The sequence below is a fragment of the Triticum aestivum genome, chromosome 2D (assembly GCF_018294505.1).
Source record: "Triticum aestivum cultivar Chinese Spring chromosome 2D, IWGSC CS RefSeq v2.1, whole genome shotgun sequence".
Lineage (NCBI taxonomy): Eukaryota > Viridiplantae > Streptophyta > Magnoliopsida > Poales > Poaceae > Triticum > Triticum aestivum.
The window spans coordinates 466,150,672-466,169,917 of NC_057799.1; the positions used below are offsets into that span (position 1 = coordinate 466,150,672).

At 44.9% G+C, this 19,246-nt stretch overlaps 2 protein-coding genes across 2 annotated transcripts; one reads left to right on the forward strand and one right to left on the reverse strand.

Annotated features, from left to right (window-relative positions):
- Window positions 1-2,778: 2,778 nt before the first annotated feature.
- LOC123055843 (transcription initiation factor TFIID subunit 4) lies at window positions 2,779-5,918 on the reverse strand. Its single transcript, XM_044479680.1, has 5 exons — window positions 5,822-5,918; window positions 4,708-5,061; window positions 4,428-4,576; window positions 3,754-3,858; window positions 2,779-3,506 (listed from the first exon to the last, which is right to left on the reverse strand). The coding sequence occupies exons 1-5, from the start codon at window positions 5,916-5,918 to the stop codon at window positions 3,504-3,506; spliced, it is 708 nt and encodes a 235-aa protein (XP_044335615.1). The 3' UTR covers window positions 2,779-3,503.
- Window positions 5,919-6,522: 604 nt separating this feature from the next.
- On the forward strand, window positions 6,523-18,986 carry LOC123053862 (isocitrate dehydrogenase [NADP]). Its single transcript, XM_044477446.1, has 15 exons — window positions 6,523-6,925; window positions 7,023-7,066; window positions 7,180-7,289; window positions 8,159-8,196; window positions 9,026-9,103; window positions 9,588-9,641; window positions 9,723-9,824; window positions 9,928-10,013; window positions 10,088-10,191; window positions 10,631-10,699; window positions 10,778-10,893; window positions 11,062-11,096; window positions 11,180-11,322; window positions 11,466-11,588; window positions 18,616-18,986. The coding sequence occupies exons 1-15, from the start codon at window positions 6,691-6,693 to the stop codon at window positions 18,707-18,709; spliced, it is 1,431 nt and encodes a 476-aa protein (XP_044333381.1). The 5' UTR covers window positions 6,523-6,690; the 3' UTR covers window positions 18,710-18,986.
- Window positions 18,987-19,246: the final 260 nt, after the last annotated feature.

Sequence of the window (19,246 nt, forward strand, 5' to 3'; positions counted from 1 at the left end):
GCAAAAAAACATTAGTAGCACCTAAGCAAGTCAGTCGCTGCAAGGCATCAGCTAACCCACAAAAGAATATCGATAGCAATGGTGTAAGAGTTCAGTTTAATATGCAAAGAACAATCTATTGAACAATGGCGCAAGAGTTCATTTAACATGCAAAGAAAAATCTATCGAACGATGGCATAAGGCCAGCATGCTACCTCTTGTTAAGGTCCTCTCACAAAGACATGGTTCGCTACACAGAGCTCTAACCCTTGTCTTTTTGGCACGTTGGCGTTTATAGCGGCGGCTACCTGAATATTTGAGACAATCAGTGTCGAATACAACATCATTAAGAGGAATTAGAGACAACGACGCTGGTACTCTATATACACATATACACCCATACCTTCATCATCATTGATGTAAATAGGGTCGCTGATTATCGCCCATTTCATAATGTGGTTATTACTTGAGTAGTAAGCGTGAAAGTAAAAACTGTAAGGCAGTAGTTGCAGGCTTGGAGGAGGATGTTGGGGATATAATCCTCCTACCACAAAAGCCTATGGAAGATGCGGTGCACTGGCCGAGATCTCCTCTTCCTCATTCATCTATGTATCTCCTTCCTCCTCTTCCTGCTGATTGTCAACTGCGGTGGCACATGACAGTCAGCACCACAAAGGAAGTACGCAAAGTTAATATTGGAACTACTGAAACTACTGAAACTGCGGCGTCACATGGCAGTCAACACCACAAAGGTTGTAGTTATCATAAAAAACACTTCATTATTAATTTGATGCTTCAATTTTCTCTTGACTCTCTCACATTACCAAAATGATGACTTGCAGGAGCTGAAACTACTGAAACTCTTATACCTATGGAAATAGCGCCGCACGAAGGCGAGTCGGCAGCAGTAAGGAGAAATAGGGCAGCAGCAGTGTAGTGATGCACTCTTCCGGCCTCCCTTGCTCTTTCATAGTTTCAAGGCGACCTCCTTTGTTGTCCCCCCCCAAAGCGCAGCACACACGCATGCTGATCTGTATCTCAAGGTGTAGAAAATGGATCAGAACACACACACGCGCACACACACACACACACACACACACACACACATCTCTGGTGTTAAACAAATTATTTCTTTCGTCTGAGTACCATTATCTAATCAAATAACATAGAATTACAAGTTAAAATACCCTGCTATTCTAGTAAATAAAGAACCTTCATCAAACAAAAAAATCTCCTTCCTACAGACAGTAGGTATGAACCATAGAACCTTGGAACCAACGAGCCATCCTGAATAGCTTACTTACCCTCTAAAGCGACCTAATAAGGAAGAAAGCTCTCTTTGCTCAAGATAAAGTTTCTTCGATACCTGTATAAGAACACTTATGAACACAAGGATATGAATCATATAAGAAAGGTAACATGATAAGATCACTAGAATACCTTAAACTGGTTAAAAGGGGGAGATCATGTCAAAGTCGAAGTATCAAACACATCAGTGGGCATCACTTTTAGAAATAACATGTCTTGCACACCAAGGATAAAGGGAAGAAGCATCCAGCAGGCAGCGGGCTGCAAAAGCTCAACCCACAATGCGACGGAAGTGCCCAAGAGGTCCTCCACGCGGTGGATGGCCACGGCATAGGCGGTTACTTGTTCAGACTGTACTTGGGTGTGGGAAGAACTAAAAGAACAGTCAAGTACTTGTCTGAAGAAGCTGGGTATCAACTTCTGCTGAAATTAGGCATCCAAATACACAAAAAAGACACTGAATTAATAGAATGTGATGTTCTTTGGGAGGCAAATGAATAATGATCCTCTCCTATGATCCCCTCTTTCCTACTATATGCATATTCTCTAGCTGATACTGATAACTAAAAATACAGTCACACAAAGAAGAAGGAAACACATGTAAGTTTAGTATGTAGCAGCACCATGTGCAGTCCAGCCATGCTCCAACTTTCAACCTGATTTTCTTTCCTAGTCTCATGACGAGGAAGAGATAGATCTGGCTAAATATTAAACATACTAACTATCCAAAGTAAATAATATAAACGGTCTGTGGAAACTATCTACACACACACACACACACTGGAGAGAGAGAGATGGTTGCCAAAGAGATATTTTTGTGGAGTGTGGAGCAGTTGCTTAAACCATCTCCACTACTTGGCTACACTACTACTACCAGCAGCTGCAAGCACACAGGAAAGGCAACAGTCATATGCATCCGCATGTTTTTTTACACAAGCAAGCAATCAAACCACTTACCCCGAACGATTTTTTTCTGTTCTTTTAGCTGTAGTAGGTTATTGACTCACTTTCCTAGCATTGCTCGTCAGATTCAGAGGCTTTTAAATTACAACAATGGAAATTTGAACTTAATAATCGACAAAAGGATTGAGAGAGAAGGGAGCATCTTACCAGTTGAATGCAAGAGTATGGCTTTGCCCAGGCCGTATTCTTCCACAACACCACCTCCTCCTGTGGTTGTGTGCAGCTACCCGCCAGAGAACGTGTCTAGCGAAATCTGCCCGTCATGTGATTCTTCTGTCAGTACAAACAACCGTTGCAAAATCCAAGCAAAAGAAGTCTCAAATCGGGTGAAAATAGCGGGAGGCACTAACCGTGAAAGGATAGGCGATGAAACTGGGATACACAAGCACGTTGCCATTGACGGCCTCGAGGTACTTAAGCCCGGCGTCAAACACAGTGCCGCCCTCATCCCCCGCCGCCCCGTCCGGCGTCAAACCCGGCGCTGCCCTCGTCGCCCTCGCCCCGCATCATACAAAGGAACCACTTGTTAAAACAGTGCTACTATTATTTCCTGTTATAAACCTGCCTACTAAAGTGGTGAGACATATTCTGCACAGATCATGTAATGTTAATTACTTCTAGTGAGGAAAAGGTACACAATCATGCCAGCCAAAGAAGACATCTTTAAATCTCTGAGTTGCATTTAAATCCATGGTAGACTCCAGAATAAATATTGACCAATTAATAGAAATCAAAGGATGACTGCAAGTGATGCATCTAAAGAAAATATGACATCAAAAATTGACCAATTAATAGAAATTAAAGCATGGCTCAACATAATAACAAAAAGCCACTCATAAAGTTTGATGCCAACCTAAAAGGATTAAGATGTCATACGGTCAAAAGAAAAGCGTAAAGTTTGCAATGCAATTTTTTTGGTGACTCACGATATAATGATATGTGAAGCTCTAATGTAGGTTCAGAACATACACATGTGAAGCTCTAATGTAGGTTCAGATACACAATTCAGTGCCTCAAAGCTAGAGCATATATGTGCTTGTCACTGCCTCCTTTGTCATAGAGGCCTCTCATTACCGACACCGCACTCGAAAGACACAGCCAGACCCCCATTGCATTACTGCCAAATTAGCCACTCAAAATCATGTATCTTGTTCTAACAGTATATCTATCAGTGCTTGTCACTGCCTCCATTGTCGTAAAAGCCTCTCGTTATCGACAACAATTTCGAAAGACACAGCCAGACCCCCATTGCATTACTGCCAAATTTTGAAATTCCACTTCAAAACATGTTCTAACAGTATATTTATCAGTAGTAATTGAACATAACGTTCCAGAACAAGTAAACACAATGCACACTGCAACAAAAACAAAATGCTTATTTTTCTAGGGAAACCACAGCTTAGTTCATACCACCAGAATAATTTAGCTTCCAGTGGTATGTGAAAAATTCAGGAGTTCTCCCCAAATATTTGTTGGTAGGCAAACAGGGAACAGTAGTAATACCTTTTCTTGAAGTTCCACATTAAGGCATTTGTACACCAAGTCAAACTCATTCTGGTTAATTTGAAAAATACTTTTCCAGGCAGCCAGGTATCTATCTTCCCCTCTCTACAATTCAGTTATTGTTTGGTAGTCAGGACAAGTCATGTCATAAGTCATAAATTGAGCAAACAGCAAGGATTGAAAAAACAACTGCAGTTGAACTACTGCTTGCTGAGCCCTGCCTTTAAAATCAGAATTCGTGTCAAATTCTTTCTTGGCATTTCTGTAGAAACCATGTAGTTTATATGCATAACATAACGAGATGTTGCTGGATCAGGAAAATAACAGCAGAACATTCGAAAGGAGCGTTCATTCAATGAGAGTTTTGTCAGAATTCGTAAATTTAGCAAGGCAAGAAAATTAAGTGAAAGAAATAAGTACAACTATTGTGATAAATATCAGTAGCATGCTCTATATACATATGCAGAACAGACCATAATCATGATTTTCTATTGCTCAAAGCAAGATTTGTATGCAATGATTCAGTCTTTCGGGGTTATACAGAAAATGACATATATCAGCTAGTGCTACCTCTAATAGTGCAATTGTAGATTTGGAGAAAGGAAGCAGGTTAACCACTCGGTATTAGAGTAAGATGCTAGAGGTAAATCATCATCTTAGGTCAGATACATTACCACCAAAGGCGCAGGGGGGCATCCAAACTTGTCCGTTCCAGCAAAGGTCAACTCCATCAGAGGAGAGGAGTGGCAGGCAGGGGAAGCCGATGCCGACGAGGAGCCTACCCAGCCTGCCTGCATGAGGAAGAAACCAAGCTCATGGCCATCTGTGGGGGGGAAGAGCAGTGAGAAGGGGAAGAGCAAATTGAACCAAAGATGGGTTCCCACCTTGACCTTGAGGAGGAGCAGCGCCGGCACTATGGACGTGGTCGAGCAGGAGCAGATGTGGATTCCTCACCTTCTTCTAGTACGGGAACGGCTGCTCGCCGGGGAGCTCCTGGTCGTTGGGCTGCGCGGCGGCCGCCGCGGCCCCCTCCTGCCGGCGACGGAGGCGGCGCACGACCCAGGGCCGGGGCGGGGCGTTCGGGTTTGGGCGACGCCAGATCGGAGGGGCGGAAGGAGGAGGCCGGGCGAAGGCGGGAAGGAGGAGAGGGAGGCGCTGGTGGGGAGGAGGAGGCGGCGCGAGCGGGAGAGGAGCCGGCCGGAGGGGTGGAAGGAGGAGGCCGGGCGGCGGCGGGGAAGGAGGAGAGGAGGCGCGTGGGTGGGGAGCCGGCTATGGTTGTCTCCACGGGAGCCGGCCCTTTTATACCCCCTGAGTGAAATGATGAAAATGCTCCCGTCGAGGCAGGCTATTTACGCGTGGTGGCACGAAACGGGAGTAACTATTCATTCCTATAGTGCTCATCCTAGATCCGACGACCGAGGTCATCCAGCGGCTCGATCCGACGGCCGGAATTCCATCAAGCGAACCGACCCGACGGTCGAGAGTGCCTGAGCTCTGAGAGAGCTTGTAGGAACATTCATCTCTTATTTCTGGATGCTTCCAACTATCTTCCGCTGAACAAAATGAGCATGCTGAACTTGTGGCCATGTGACGATGGTGCAGCACCTCTGCACTCGGTACAGAGGTCTCCAGATTTTTTTTGAGCATTAACACCAAGTTTTATTCAGCAAACTCCATAGAAAGTGGGATACATCTCACATCATGGGGCTGGCCTAACCAAACATGGCGGCCCAACCCCAGCGAGAGAGCAAACTTGGCTAAACTATGTGCCTCTGTGTAACGGCACGACCCTCAAAAGAAAAATTACACGTAAACGAAGATGCTAAGCTATTAATCTCACTTATGATTGCACCGTTTTCTCCTCTAGCTCCCATGTTGATTGCACTTACCACTCCCTTTGAATCTGAAGCGATCAATAGGTGGTGCAGGTTTAGGTCTTGTGCCAGCGCAAGAGCTTCCCTGCAAGCTATAGTCTCCAAACTTGCCGGATCATCCACTCCCCCGATTACTAGTACCGAACTGCCCAAGTACAGCCCATCTGCATCTCTGCATACCGCTACAGCAGTACCTCCAACTCCCTTGCGACAAGCAGCATCAACATGTATTTTTGCATATCCCGCCGGTGGCGCCTTCTGTCTCTGATTAGTGGCATTTGAAGAGCTCATTCGATGGTTCGTTATGCACGTGGGTTCTGTCAACATATTCAGTTCCTCAATGTATCTGTTGATGAATCCATGGATAGTCTGCGGGCTTTGAAATATACCCTCGTGAATGGCCTTCCTACGTGACACCCATATCGCTCAAAGAGTGACTGCCAGCTTCACAAACATGGCATGTGATAGTGAGCTCATAAGAGAAAACATCACTGTTTTGCGTCCGGCTCTGTGATTGTTGCCATAGCTTGTGCCAGTTCTTCATCAACCAGGACCCAAGTGCATCTTGACATCGTACATTCCAAAAGGGAATGCCTCCACGAATCAGGTGATCCACACAAACTGCATGCGCTCGAACTTGCCATATGCCTATGTGCACGAACATCATTTGTTGGTATTGATTGTTTTGACAGCCTCTATAGGAACATTCTGATCTTTCCCGGTACTTGGGTCTCCAGATAGACATGCCCGGCCAACCTCCTAACCGTGCCGGGCCGGGCCGGCACGTGGGCCTGGCCTCGCAGCCCAGGCATGGCCAGCCCGTGCCAGGCACGCGGGCTAGTGGGCCAGCACGCCTGGCACGAACCAGGTGGCCAGTTTTGCCCTCGACTCTGCTGCCGTTGAGCTCGAGGAGCCCGTCTCTCTCGTCCGGCTCGACCAAGGCCGCGCCAGTCGCCCCTTCCCCGCTCGTCTGCCAGCCGCCGCCGCGCCCACATCGGGGGTCTGTCACGCGCGACGGGAGCTGCCCCCACACCCCTCGATTTCGCAGGCGGGTGGTGGGATTATGCGCCACCTGCTCCTGCCCCGCCGCCTTCTCGCCATGGCTCCCCTCTCCGCTTCCGCCGCGACCAAAGCTCTCCTGCTAAACCCAGCCCGAGGCCGCCTCCCCTCCTCGCTCGCGTGCCTCTCCGCCCATGGCGCCCGCTCGTTCCGCGCCGCCTCGCTCCGCTGCTATGCCGCCGCCGCGGTGGCCGAGCAGCACCGAATCAAGGTCAACAACCCCATCGTCGAGATGGACGGTGCGTTTCCTCGTCGTCACACCTCCTCCTTCCTCCCCCATCTTCAGCGGTACTAAACAAGTAAACATGCGAGTGGATTGTGTTTATTTTGTTTCAGGTGACGAGATGACGCGGGTAATGTGGAAGATGATAAAGGATAAGGTGCGGAATTCTGCTTTGATCTTCGCAGTTTTTTTTATCACTAGTGTTGTACGTACTAGTTAGTGCTAGTTCAGTTTGTTCCCTGATGCGAGTGGATCATGGTTTGTGTGCAGCTTATCTTCCCGTACCTGGACCTGGATGTTAAGTACTTCGACCTTGGGGTGCTCAACCGGGATGCCACCGATGATAAGGTCACTGTCGAGAGTGCCGAGGCTACTTTGAAGTAATAAGTATACTTATCCCCTTTCCCTGTTTCTGGTCTCAGCTATCAGTGTCTTAGCATTTTGGATGAAGCATTTGAATTTTGCATTTGGGATTCATGTGTCAGATTTCGGAGATTTAGTGTAGTAGGTTAGTAGCTGCAAGTATTGATGGTGACCTCTGTGGAAACGAAATGAATCACTTTCAGTAGTTGAATAACTAATTTGATAGCGTCAATTTCATATGACCTGTGGCTGTGACAAACTTTGGTTTGCTACCAGGCAGTACCTGATGGATTTTACTTGTCCCTTTTTCCACGGGATTGTCTCAGCCAAGTTGTTTTAAAAACTTGAATTGGCTCACTCGTGTTCAAACAAGCGGCTTAACGAGATCCATTTATTGGATATCTTCTGCTTTGCATGTGCCCAGTTTTCCCTAACCAACTAATTCCACAGTTCAAACTAGCTTGACGAGGCTATTTCTTCGTATGTAAGAATTTTTCCAGGATGACAATATTGTGCATAATAGCTATGTCACGTACACTCATGGTTCCCCTTCACAGCAAGGTGTAGGATCTTTTGTTCTTCGTTTCCTGCCATTTTAGCTTGTGATTTGGGGTTGCACAGTTTCATATGCAACTTTTTTTTTGGAAAACCACATATTTTCATTAAGAGGATAAGCAGAGTAAGTTATAACATATCCTTTTCCAGATAGATTTCCAGGCTAAAACTTTTTATTCTTCTACTGTGATGGTAATCATAGTTCTGTTTCATAAATTTGCATTTCCTTATTCAAAGTGTAGCTCTAGGATTTTATATTTTACATATTTGAAGAATATGTTTTTATATTCTTTTCTCATCTCTACCAATCTCTTTTCTCTGTTCTCAACAGGTATAATGTTGCTGTTAAGTGTGCTACAATTACTCCTGGTAGAGTCCTTTAACTTTGATATCCCATATTAATTTTTCTTTTTGGGTGATAAAATGCATGCATTTCATGGCTTAATTTGTACATTTATTTTTAAGTATTCCTTCAAATGCCTGCATGCTCCTGGCACATGCCTATCCATACTTGCCTGTACTGTTCTTGCTAATCAGCTTGCTTACATGAGCTTAAAATATTTATGAGAATGCTGATCACATATGGTTTGATACTAACCTGAGTGTCTAGAAGCACAATAAGATGTGTTCTGTGGAAGTGACTACCTATTGACATAAATTGCAAGAGGAACAACAAAAATGAGATCTAATTTTGAAATACTTGTTTGGATTATCCAGTCTGTTAATGAAGATGGTACCAGCCTTTTGTTTTGGCTTGCACCATTTCTTATAATTTCACCTTTTTTTCATGGTGCTGAATTGCTGATCGAGTGATCGTCCCTTATGCTAAGGCTTCTTTATCAAATACTTATTCACTAAGTTTCCAAAGAGAACGTCATATATAAATATGGGACTAATTGTTTGTCTATTGTAAGGTGAATTGAATCCTTTAGTGAAACTTAACCTTCTATGCCTTTTGTTTTGCATTGTTTGCCTGTTACATTTTGTGTTACTAACTTAGAGTACTGCATTCGTTAGATGTAAACACACAGGTAAGTGTATTTGTTCGATTATTTAACTTTCTTTATGGGCTTAAGAGCATATATCGTGAAGTTTGATACGTTGTGCCAATAGTTTGATTGAGTGCATCTGAACAGTTTATAAGAACGTGGGCACTTTTTGTTGGATTAATATTTCTTTTTTCTGTGTCTATATGCAGATGAAACAAGAGTCAAAGAGTTCAAGCTCAAGTCAATGTGGAGGAGCCCAAATGGCACCATCAGGAACATCCTAAATGGTTTGTTGATCTCTCTCTTTGAGTTGCCTTTGGTGTTGTAGTTACTCGATGAAATAATATGGAATCAAATTGGTAGGCAATCTATAAATGTTAGTATGTTACTCCCTCCGTCCCATAATATAAGACCTTACTACATCTGATTTTTTAGCAAATCGGATGAATCGGATGTAATAAGGTCTTATATTATGGGACGGAGGGAGTAGATTGTAAGAATTTGCTCATAGTAACATTTGAAAATTTTGGTAGGCTTCTTGATGTTTTTGCAGTAACTATCGAACTCAATTTGTTCATACATATCACAGTAACATCCTAAACATGGAATGCCACAGGATATTTCCATAGGTATCACAAGGAACAATAAGTATGAAAAGTATTAGTAATAATCTTTGAACAAAGAAGTATAGAACATACTTCCAAGAATATAAGTGATAGTCTGGATCACGACCATTAACTTTGCCTTTCACATTTTCTCTATGACACACAGGAACTGTTTTCCGGGAGCCTATCTTGTGTAAAAATATTCCACGGATACTTACTGGTAAGAGCGGATATGTGAAATTATGATTATGATAGCAAATAATAAAGTTTCCAAATTAAAGGAAGGAACCTTGTTTTGAAGGTTGGAAGAAACCCATTTGCATAGGAAGACATGCATTTGGAGACCAGTATCGAGCTACCGATATGATTATTAATGGTCCAGGAAAGCTTAAGATGGTTTATGGTGAGCTCCATTGGCCTGTCACTTAATTATTATTTTTCTATTAATACCAAAGCTTCTATTGTACCTTTGTTCATCTACTCCTTTCTTTTGTACTGAAAATCAGTGCCTGATGGAGCTGAGCCGGTGGAGCTAAATGTTTATGATTTCAAAGGGCCTGGAGTCGCATTAGCAATGTATAATGTGGATGAGGTATGATGGCCAACTAGATTTCATGACTCTATTCTTCTCTTGGGAGCTCTGCTAATTTCTGCTCTTTCTTTTAGTCTATTAGGGCATTTGCTGACTCATCAATGGCAATGGCCCTGTCCAAGAAATGGCCTCTTTATCTGAGCACCAAGAACACAATACTAAAAAAATACGATGGCAGGTATCTGGAATGACCATTATTTACGATATATTTTTATTGTGCCAGAGTCATTAAGCACTTCTTTGTTGCAAGGACTACCAACCAGTCTCTTCGATGCTCTTATATACACTGTTTCATGCTGCACTCTTAAGTCTTAACTGCGAATGTACTAGTTATCCAGTTGCCATGGGTTTTCATTGTTGTGCTCTGGTGAGGTCTTATTGGTAGGTGAAGTGATTATTCTAAAAAACTGGAAGAGTGATAGGCTACTCTCTTAACCTGTATCTTTACTACTCTCGTTAACCTTATAATTTCCGTTGAACGTGCAGACTTGTTTATATATAGTACAAGTGGTTTGTTTTTGTTTCTCTGATGGCGTTTCGAAGGTATAATCTTGCAGTTAATCATATTGTCATACAGCAGCCCCAACTTGACATGTACAAATTTGAAATGTCCATAGATTCAAGGACATCTTTCAGGAGGTATATGAAGAGAATTGGAAGGAGAAGTTTGAGGAAAACTCAATATGGTTAGTGCTAATTTATACCAGATTTGGATCAGTAAAGTTCTGCAAAAAATTACATTCGATCTTACATGATTTATGCAGGTATGAGCACCGGTTGATTGATGACATGGTGGCATATGCTGTGAAAAGCGAGGGTGGATATGTCTGGGCATGTAAAAACTATGATGGAGATGTTCAAAGTGACTTCCTTGCCCAAGGTTTGCATTGTTTTCTTCCTGATCTTGCAACACACTGTAATTAAGGAGTTCTAGATTTTCTGAAGCTGCATGATGATGTTAGCCAACACGCTTGCTTAATACTATGAATTTGTCCTGCCATTCATGTTTTATATTCAATCTATTTTTGTTGATGAATTCTTGTTTCAGGTTTTGGTTCTCTGGGTTTGATGTCATCTGTTCTGGTAAGTCATGCTATTCCTTTTGCTTTTCTGTGGAATTTATGTTATTGTATTTGATCACTAACTAAACAACACCTCTTCTACAGTTATCTTCTGATGGGAAGACATTAGAGGCAGAGGCTGCTCATGGGACTGTCACTAGACATTTCAGGTTACATGAGAAGGGACAGGAGACGAGTACCAATAGCATAGCTTCTATATTTGCTTGGACTCGTGGGCTAGAGCATAGGTAATCACACTAGTGTTGACGATGAAAATTTACCCTTGAATTAGAAGATCTATCAGAATCTTCTTCTGCTTTTGTTTATAATCAGCTCAACTGTTTTCACATTCTTCCCTGCCTATGTACTAACCACTTGTTTCTCTGTTTAGAGCAAAGCTGGATAATAATGATAGGCTGCTGGATTTCACACAGAAGCTTGAATCTGCATGTGTTGAAACAGTGGAATCTGGGAAAATGACAAAGGATCTTGCACTTCTTAGCCATGGCACCAAGTAAGCTGATTTATGTATATGTTTTTGGTTTTTGTGGTGTTTCAGAAACTTTGGTGTCAGTGAGATTTTATTATTGGCGCCACATCGGAACCCGGGTGTGGTGGAAAATGGGCAAGGGCCGGGCCGTCACCCCCCAGGTGGCGCGCCGTATCTTGATCCGGATATGGTGGCAAGTGAGCGAGGATCGGGTCGTCGCATCCTTAGTGGCGCGCTACATCGGCGCCCGGATGTAGTGGAAAATGAGCAAGGGTCTTCGCATTTGACTCGACGAATGCGAAGGGTAAGGAAGCTAGCCGAGCCTAGGAGGATTCGCTTAGGTAGCTGGAACGTAGGGTCTCTGACAGGGAAGCTTCGGGAGCTAGTTGATGCAGCGGTGAGGAGAGGTGTTGATATCCTTTGCGTCCAAGAAACCAAATGGAGAGGACAGAAGGCGAAGGAGGTGGAGGATACCGGCTTCAAGCTGTGGTACAGGGGGACGGCTACAAACAGAAATGGCGTAGGCATCTTGATCAACAAGAGCCTCAAGTATGGAGTGGTAGATGTCAAGAGATGTGGGGACCGGATTATCCTGGTCAAGCTGGTAGTTGAGGACTTGGTTCTCAATGTTATCAGCGCGTATGCCCCGCAAGTAGGCCACAATGAGAACACCAAGAGGGAGTTCTGGGAAGGCCTGGAAGACATGGTTAGGAGTGTACCGATTGGTGAGAAGCTCTTCATAGGAGGAGACCTCAATGGCCACGTGGGTACATCTAACACAGGTTTTGAAGGGGCGCATGGGGGCTTTGGCTATGGCAGCAGGAATCAAGAAGGAGAAGATGTCTTAAGCTTTGCTCTAGCCTACAACATGATTGTAGCTAATACCCTCTTTAGAAAGAGAGAATCACATCTGGTGACTTTTAGTAGTGGCCAACACTCTAGCCAGATTGATTTCATCCTCTCGAGAAGAGAAGATAGGCGTGCGTGCCTAGACTGTAAGGTGATACCTGGAGAGAGTGTTGTACCCCAGCATAAGCTGGTGGTTGTTGACTTACGCTTTCGGATTCGTGTCCAGCGGGATAAGCGTGCCAAAGTCGCTAGAACGAAGTGGTGGAAGCTCAAGGGGGAGGTAGCTCAGGCGTTCAAGGAGAGGGTCATTAAGGAGGGCCCTTGGGAGGAAGGAGGGGGTGCGGACAATGTGTGGAGGAAGATGGCGACTTGCATTCGTAAAGTGGCCTCGGAGGAGTTTGGAGTGTCCAGGGGAAGGAGATGTGAAGATAAGGATACCTGGTGGTGGAATGATGATGTCGAGAAGGCGATTAAAGAGAAGAAAGATTGCTTCAGACGCCTATACCTGGATAGGAGTGCAGACAACATAGAGAAGTACAAGATGGCGAAGAAGGCCGCAAAGCAAGCTGCTGGTGAAGCAAGGGGTCGGGTATATGAGGACCTCTACCAACGGTTAGGCACGAAGGAAGGCGAAAGGGACATCTATAAGATGGCCAAGATCCGAGAGAGGAAGACGAGGGATATTGGCCATCAAGGACGGAGCAGGCCAACTCTTGGTGAAGGATGAGGAGATTAAGCATAGATGGCGGGAGTACTTCGACAAGCTGTTCAATGGGGAGAATGAGAGTTCTACCATTGAACTGGACGACTCCTTTGATGAGACCAGCATGCGTTTTGTGTGGCGAATCCAGGAGTCTGAGGTCAAGGAGGCTTTAAAATGGATGAAAGGAGGCAAGGCGATGGGCCCTGATTGTATCCCCATTGAGGTGTGGAAAGGTCTCGGGGACATAGCGATAGTATGGCTAACCAAGCTTTTCAACCTCATTTTTCGGGCAAACAAGATGCCAGAAGAATGGAGACGGAGTATATTAGTACCAATCTTCAAGAACAAGGGTGATGTTCAGAGTTGTACTAATTACCGTGGAATTAAGCTGATGAGCCATACAATGAAGCTATGGGAGAGTCATTGAGCACCGCTTAAGAAGAATGACAAGCGTGACCAAAAATCAGTTTGGTTTCATGCCTGGGAGGTCGACCATGGAAGCCATTTTCTTGGTAGGACAACTTATGGAGAGATATAGGGAGCAAAAGAAGGACTTGCATGTGGTGTTCATTGACTTGGAGAAGGCCTATGATAAGATACCGCGGAATGTCATGTGGTGGGCCTTGGAGAAACATAAAGTTCCAGCAAAGTACATTACCCTCATCAAGGACATGTACGATAATGTTGTGACAAGTGTTCGAACAAGTGATGTCGACAGCGATGACTTCCCGATTAAGATAGGACTGCATCAGGGGTCAGCTTTGAGCCCTTATCTTTTTGCATTGGTGATGGATGAGGTCACAAGGGATATCCTAGGAGATATCCCATGGTGTATGCTCTTTGCGGATGATGTGGTGCTAGTTGACGATAGTCGGACGGGGGTAAATAGGAAGTTAGAGTTATGGAGACAAACCTTGGAATCGAAAGGGTTTAGGCTTAGTAGAACTAAAACCGAGTACATGATGTGCGGTTTCAGTACTACTAGGTGTGAGGAGGAGGAGGTTAGCCTTGATGGCCAGGTGGTACCTCGTCAGGACACCTTTCGGTATTGGGGGTCAATGCTGCAGGAGGATGGGGGTATTGATGAAGATTTGAACCATCGAATCAAAGCCGGATGGATGAAGTGGCGCCAAGCTTATGGCATTCTCTGTGACAAGAGAGTGCCACAAAAGCTAAAAGGCAAGTTCTACAGGACGGCGGTTCGACCCGCAATGTTGTATGGCGTTGAGTGTTAGTCGACTAAAAGGCGACATGTTCAACAGTTAGGTGTGGTGGAGATGCGTATGTTGAGATGGATGTGTGGCCACACGAGGAAGGATCGAGTCCGGAATGATGATATACGAGATAGAGTTGGGGTAGCACCAATTGAAGAGAAGCTTGTCCAACATCGTCTGAGATGGTTTGGGCATATTCAGCGCAGGCCTCCAGAAGCTCCAGTGCATAGCGGACGGCTAAAGCGTGCGGAGAATGTCAAGAGAGGGCGGGGTAGACCGAATTTGACATGGGAGGAGTCCGTTAAGAGAGACCTGAAGGATTGGAGTATCACCAAAGAGGTAGCTATGGACAGGGGTACGTGGAAGCTTGCTATCCATGTGCCAGAGCCATGAGTTGGTTGCGAGATCTTATGGGTTTCACCTCTAGCCTACCCCAACTTGTTTGGGACTAAAGGCTTTGTTGTTGTTGTTGTTGAAGCAACAATATATTATCTCAAACTGACAATAATAAAACAATGAAACAGCTAAAAAAAACTACGGTAGCATTTTATTGAGGATAATTAGTGACCAAGGTAAACAGAAAATTCGTTGCTGTTCCAATGGACCAAATATCCTTATAGGTACCAGAATTTTAACTGCTTACAGTAGCACTTTCTTTTTTCGAGAAAACGCAAAGGACCTTTGCGTTTCATTTCATTGAAAAGAAAGAGAGCAAGCCTCCTAGGAGGTGAGTTTTACAATGCCAGTGGCCTATCAGTGGATGTCCCAGGATGTGGGCAGAACAACCCTAAGCCCCTGAGCTCCGGCGTTGGCCCAACAGCGGGCCTCATCTTTGATCCTATCTACGAACAAATCGATCGAGGGCGTCGCATTGTCAAAGACACATGGGTTCCTGTGTTTCCAGATCATTCATGGAACGAGCAAGGCGATGGACCTGAGGGCCTTGCGATGTGTCGTCGGCGTGTGCTCATTCGCTCGCAGACACCATGCCGTGACAGTGGGCTCCTGATCTGGTGCCTGGATCGGCATGCGATAGACCCTTCCGCCACCGTTCTCGAATTTCGTCGCTGTTTAGGGATGCAGTGGTAGAGCAGCAGTGCGAGCTCTCGGACTGACTGCCCGCTAAGCCAGCGGTCCTCCCAAAACAGGGCTGTCAAGCCATTCCAAATTGCCATGGTCGTGGAGGTGAAGAACAGTGTGCGCTCCTCAGGGGAGAATTGCAGGCCGAGTCCTTGCCATGCACGGTCCGTGACAACACGGGCGAACAAAAGCCATCGCAGCCGCAGCGCGAGCCCGGCGCGCTCCAGATCGCGCACGCCCGGGCCGCCGTACTTGATGGGGCGGCACACATGGCGCCCGTTAGGGTGTGTTTGGTTCCTGTCACGCACCGGAAGGGCATGGGTCGGTTCCATTCCCAGAGCCCGTTCTCGTGTTTAGATCGCCGAAGGAACCGGAACCCACCGATTCCACGGAACGGCATATTCCCTGATTATACCGAACCTGGGCGTTCCTCCAAATCGGCCGGACCACGCGGAACGCCTCACTGGCGACTCTTTCCCCTTCCTCCACCACTCATCCACCCCGCGCCCCAGCCACCCACGACCTCTGCTCTCCTCTCTCCCTTGATGGCCATACCGGCGGCCGGCGGCCGTAGCACCTTCCCCTCCTCAGCGGCACCATCTTCTGCCCCTGTCGAAACTGCAGCCTCGTCGGCGTTTCCTGCCCCTTGTCTCTCCTCCTCGAACCCCAAGGATCTGGTGGAAGGAGGCGAGCACTCTGTGCGTACGTGGCTGCCGAGCTCGAGTGGCTGGACGGCATCGGTGCCGGAAAGAGAACTGGAGGAGCAAGTGCACTTCACCCCGCCGTCGGCTACATGGCTGAAAAAGAACCGGAGGAGCATGGCTGAATTTGGGTGGCTGCTGTTGATCCAGATTTTGGTATTTGGGTGGCTGTTGTAGATATTGTGGACCGGAGGAGCAAGTCTACGAGCAAGACTAGACTAGCAAGCTGCAATTTTTTCTTGTAGCAATTAGTTCAGATTCAGACTTTGGTATTTGGGTGGCTGTTGTTGATCTTGTGTTTCAGTCCGGTTCTTTTTCTTTCTGTTTCTCTATGATTTGTTTTTGACAGAGCGTGCTCAAGCCTTCGATTCAACAACAATATTTATCTGCTTTTGTTTGACTGAAATTCAATCCAATTTATGGTGAGATGAATAAATCCATTTCATTCCACATGTCTCAAACTGAACACTAGAATGTAACCATTCCATTCCTTCAAATTGGCGCTATCAAACATAAGGACGGAACCGACCCATTCTAGTGGAACGGAACCATGACATTCCATTACACTTCGTTCCCGAACCAAACACACCCTTAATGTAGCAATGCCCGCCGTAGGCGCCTGGCTTTGTTCTTTAGCCATGCCTTCCAAGCGGGTAGCTTGGCAGCCACTGAGGGCTGTAGCTGGGCGGCGGTGGGACAACGCGTCGTCAGGGGGATACCCAGGTAGGTGACAGGAAGTTGTACTGCCGGGCACCCAAGCTGGGCGATCACCGCGTCCGCCTCGGGGTCGCCGGGCAAGATGGTGGCTGAACTTTTGCCGTAGTTCACCTGCGGCCCGCTCGCTTTGCCAAACAGGGTCAAGATACCCTTGACAGCGGCCATGTCTCCCGGCGTGGCGTGGCAGAATAGCATCACATCATCGGCGTATAGTGAGATCGCCGGGATTGGCCGACGTGGGTGAAGCTGCTGCAGGATGCTGGAGTCGACAGTAGCACTTTCACTAGCTCATGAGAGTGGGTGGGGCGGATTACAGTGTTTATTCCCAGTTCCGAATTTGCAAGAAATGACAGTTCATCAAAAATAAAATTGCTCCCCTCTCTCAACTTATTTTTTAAATCTTGGTGAATGTTCCTGAAACCTTTAGTCTTTTGTTTTGTACTCTCCCCATTCGTTTGTAAGTTTTTTTGTTTGCAATCTTGTTCAAAATTATAAGGGGTGCATGCATCATTTAGTGCTATTTTCTCTTTTTTGCCCTTCCTTATTTTATTCTTTTTTTCTGAAGTATTTATGCATGTTTAACCACACAAATTGTTCTCTCTGATTCTTTTCAAAGCACTTTGTTGCAGGATAATTTAGTCACAGTACCCTCCATAAAGTAAACAGCTGACTAAATTACCCTTATATTTAGTGCTTTGGAGAGATGAGCGAGAATAATATGTGACGTTTGTCATGCATAAATGCTCAAGAAAAGGATGAAATAAACAATTGCCAAAAGGCAGGAAATAATATTAACTATGAATCCACACCTTACAATTTTCAATAAGATTATAGAAATTTCTTAAACCTACAGTTCTTTTCAAAGGCGAGATCTTATGGGTTTCACCTCTAGCCTACCCCAACTTGTTTGGGACTAAAGGCTTTGTTGTTGTTGTACAGTTCTTTTCAAAGTACTAAATCTTGTGAGAAGTTTCCTAAAACCAGCTTCTCGCTACTCTTCCGGAAGAACCACACTATTTACGATGGAATGAAATTGATAGCACAGCCAGCTCATCACGCACACAATTATGAACGGCACTAGTGGAACTTCATAACAGGCCTGTTCATGGATTTAGCCCTGATGGGTAGGCCTAGCCACACCTGATAATTCCATTGAATCCTAAAATGTGGTTTTCTAGAACCAAGACACAAATGTGGTTTAGTTTTAGGTACTATTTCCTCCACTCACAAATATAAGATGTTCTAACTTTTTTTTTGAATCAGATGTATATAGACACGTTTTAGTGTGTTTGTTCACTCCTTTCAGTCTGTATGTAGTCCATATTGAAATATCGAAAACATCTTATATTTGTGAACAGAGGGAGTACTAATAAGCTAGATCGTTGTTCTTTGCTACTTTATCAAAAAGCATAGTTTCAAGAAATTGACTCATAAAAAATAAAAATAAAAATGAACGAGGGAGTATATTGCATCATGGTCTTTCTGAGTTGTCTGGTATTTACTCCCTCCGCCGGAAATACTCGTCGGAGGAATGGATGTATCTAGATGTATTTTAGTTTTAGATACATTCATTTTTATGCATTTCTCCGACAAGTATTTCTGGACGGAGGGAGTACTATGTCAACAGGCCAATCTGACTTCAAATGCAAGAAATCACATTTATTTGTGGCAGTGTCTCAAATATCTTGCTGTCACTGTTTGTTGCTTCTGCTTGGCCTGTTGTGCTTCTTTCCTGGTGTTGCACATTAACATGTCATTCTGTTTTTTCTCTGTATTGTTGTTGCTAGGGTAACAAGGGAGCATTATCTGAGCACCGAGGAATTCATTGATGCTGTAGCTCAGCAGCTGCGGGAAAAGATCCAGATACCAGCCTCTTTGTAATTTTCACCATGTGCATATGTTATTTCTAGCTGGAAGCCTCTGGAGGTTCAAGTTCACTCTGGCTGTGCGCATTCGTCACGTATTTTGATTGAGATGATGAGATGGAGGATCCGATCCAGTTGTGTTGTCTCGAAGCAATTTTTGTAAGGCCTGAAGTGTTAATAATCTGCTATATGCATCATATCTCTTTGGCGTTTGTTGGGTAAATAATGGTCCATAGGCCAAATTAGACTTTGAATTGAATGGACTTCAATATATATGTAGATTATTAGCCTTCTGCCCTTGTTCCCTTTTATCACTTCTATACGTATTTGTTTTTCTTCGTTTCTCACTTCTGATCGAAATTTTGCGGTCGAATGGTTTATAGTCCACATTAATACTGCATAACGGTAGAATATAATGGAACATACAGGGACATGGATTTTTGGCTCCTGGGTGCTCCACCCCCTATATGAACATCAAATTCAAGAAAATACTGGGAAAATAAAAAAACTGGGATTTTGGGATATCGAACCTGGGTGCCCAATCTACTCCGGT